We start from the raw sequence: 3,238 nt of genomic DNA, 5'->3' as shown, positions 1-3,238 counted from the left end.
GCCAAAGCGCCAGAGACCGAGGAGCGTCCACTGCACACCTTGGCTGGCGCATCGAGCCGCGCGGGAGACGCGCCGATAGCGCAAGACACGCCCGGAGAATCGGGAGCTTGGTAGACGAAGTCGGCGTACTTTAGTACGACAGCGTCGGGTAGCCGGAATATTGTAAGTACGTCGTGAGCGGCGCCAGCCTCAAGGTCGGTAGCGTTGGTGCGGGAGGCCACACCGTCCCGTCCATGGTCTACCATGCTTTCGACCAGACGTCTGCCGCGAGCATGAACGTCACGCGTGCAAGATGGATGTAACTGGCAGATGAAATTTACTCGAGAAACTGCGCTTGTCCGATGTGCATTCCGTCGCCCATACGATAGCGTGCAGCAGCAAACTCACTCCACGACTCGCCGGGCTACTTGCGCCGCTTGTTCATATCGGCTATGATGCTTTCACGACGGCACCCAAAGGCCGCTTGTAGCTGGTGGTGAAGCGCATCGAACGTCGTCTCGGACTCGGGAGCATCCCGCCACGTGTGTGTGTGTACCAGTATTGGGCGAGGCCCGCGAGGCGTTGGGCCACGAGAAGGCGCTTCATGTAGTCGCATCGCTATACGCCTTTGCATAGCTCGTCCAACTTGATGGCGCTTCCGAGCGCGTCAATCCAAATTAAAAAAAGGTGTGGCCCCCGCGGGATCGAAGCTGCCACCGGTGATATTCCTCACCTTCAGCGTCGGTACGAATCGGCCGGGTTGCTCATGGTGCGAAGCGTTGAAATGCTGCTCGACTGCATGCTGCTGCTTTCTCGCTTCGAACAACATGGATCGTTGGATCGGTTGGCAACGTTTTATCGGAGGATCCGCGTTTTGCCGTTGACAGTAAGCTGCTTGCGATTCACCTGCCGAGTAACGTCAAGTCTCCAACAACAATCTGCGAGCCGAGCCGTTCGTTAAGCAACGTTTGCTTGGAGATTTGCATTGAAAAAGAGGGTTTTACAACTCTGGCATCGGCGGACACCTCCTTCCATTCCACCGCTGGCACGGCTATGGCACCTCGTGGCGCGTTCGGTTGCAGCACGGCTGCATTGGACAGACGCTTGATGCATAGACGACGCTCCAACGTGCGCAACTCTGCCTGGACAGTCCGTTTTCTGCTATGAAGAGTATTGGGATGGCACTGTACGGCCCCACAACGCACTTGATTTGTACAAGATCCAATGATCTTTGCAGCCAACGCACTCGATGTTTCGGCAACGACTGCGCATACCACCACGAGCAGATCGACGTTCGAGGCTGCCACGTAGTACGGTGCAAACGGTTCTTGATACGTCCAGACTTGTTCAAAAGCGAAACACATATTCGAAATCGACGGTCTTTTGAGATGCTTGTTCGCGGGTTATTTCAAATCCGCCTTGGACGGTCTCGCGGTCTTGCCTGTGGGGTCCACTGTATCGTCGACGACGGTGCCGTCATCCACCGTGCCTCTCGTGCCTCGCGTTCTCGTTCCTGGGAATTCGGCTCCGGCTTCGGTCGGCGATGATTGCCCCATCGTGTAGCATTTCGTATCGCGCAATGCAATCCTGCTTTTTGTAAGCGTCCGCGACGCTATTTCTCACACACAACACGTTGAAGCTGTATTCCCCACCACAGGCTGGATACAAAACACTATATAAAAAGACAACACGGTAATAAATAAGTGTAAAACACATTTTACACGGTGAAAGTGCTCACGTGGACACTCCAAGCGCCGCACGTGATTGGCTGTTGCCTATGCGAAAATCGGTTCGGATGGCCTCATTCGCGCTGTTGCACACACTTTTGTGGTCAACAGCAAGCGACAGATGGCATTACACCGAGGGCGTGAGAGGACAGTTGGCCACCGCAGTATGGGTGGGACTGGGCGCGACGCTTGTTGCTCAAGCGGAACGAGCTGTTCTTCAAACGGCACCTTCCACGATTGGCTTTGTCCACCGAGTCTATGGCGTCTAGTGCAAGATATAATAGTTCGTGTGCCAAGAGCAAAACCACGAGAGCTCTCGTGGCGTATGCAGCGGGAAACTTCAGGGAACCTTGCAATCACCAGCTCTACCAGCTCCACCATGTCGCGCATGTCCCACATGCCGGTCAAGTGACACTCAAGACAGGCGCGGGCGCGAAAAATGCGGCCGTTCCCGACAGGCATCGACCCAGCGCGATGACTTGTGTTGTGCTGGGTTGCGATGTGCGTCCTCGACTTTGGCGCGCTGCTTGTCTAGAAGCCACAACCTTCTCGGGCGCTACAACCTCACATTGCAGTTTGTAGTTTCAAACCAAAGAGCAAAGTCGGGTTGCGACAGAGATGTTCTGCGATGCCGAGACATCGAACGAATATCTTGTCCATGACCGGCCAAAGGCTTCCACGAGTCAGCGAATACGTACGTCGGCGTGCGAGTAGAATGCGGCTGTGGCGCATTACACTATCGTTTAGGAGTTGTAAACAATATCGTTTAGGAGCTATAAACTATGTAGGGCCCAGCGCACCGGATGCATCTTTGCTCAAGACTGCGATGGTGGTGTGCGATCTAGCTTCGCGTCACTGGACTGTCTGCATTGATCATTGGCGTTTGATTTGCACGAAAAGGGGTCGTGTCCGCGCCCACCACCATACAAAAAGCAAGTATCACGTGGTGGGACAGCACCCCCTTTTCGTAACGACCGCAAAAGCTGTTTTGAAATCGCGCTCAAATTACTCATCAGCCCAATCGTTGATGAATCGGACGCTTTGCATCATCGCTCGCGTACCTCAGGAGTACAACTCATCTGCTTGCTTCAGGTGACGATGCTACTACGTACACAGGTATCTGTCTGTGGTGGTGCACTGGTAAGCAAGACTCATTATCGCTTTTGCTGGCTCGACCACCCATCCCGCCATGCCACCTGCGCCTCAATCCGCCGACGCCTTTCTCCAGGACGGCTCGGACGCCTTCCATGCGTCGCTTGCCGCGCAGCTCGAAGCGTCCATGGGCAAGGCCATGCCGCAGATGGAGATCCGCTTCCAGGACCTCGCCATCTCGGCCGACGTCGCCGTCGCCACCAAGGACGGCCACGAGCTTCCAACTTTGTTCAACCACGCCAAGAAGTCGGTTATGGGCCTCTTCAGCTCCAAGCGCACGATCCGCAAGGAGGTGCTGCACCCGATGTCCGGTGTCTTCAAGCCCAGCACGACGACGCTCCTCCTCGGTCAGCCCGGCTCGGGCAAGTCGTCGCTCATGA

General features: G+C 55.6%; 1 protein-coding gene across 1 annotated transcript; it reads right to left on the bottom strand.

Moving 5' to 3' along the window:
• Positions 1 to 932: 932 nt before the first annotated feature.
• On the bottom strand, positions 933 to 1,343 carry SPRG_19846 (hypothetical protein; the record flags this gene model as incomplete). Its single annotated transcript, XM_012343700.1, has 1 exon — positions 933 to 1,343. A coding segment is annotated over one exon (411 nt), but the record flags the coding sequence as incomplete, so codon positions are not given.
• Positions 1,344 to 3,238: the final 1,895 nt, after the last annotated feature.

The sequence above is a fragment of the Saprolegnia parasitica genome, assembly GCF_000151545.1.
Source record: "Saprolegnia parasitica CBS 223.65 unplaced genomic scaffold supercont2.14, whole genome shotgun sequence".
NCBI classification, from domain to species: domain Eukaryota; phylum Oomycota; class Saprolegniomycetes; order Saprolegniales; family Saprolegniaceae; genus Saprolegnia; species Saprolegnia parasitica.
The sequence above is the reverse complement of the archived record's forward strand: the minus strand, read 5'-3'. Positions and strand labels throughout refer to the sequence as shown.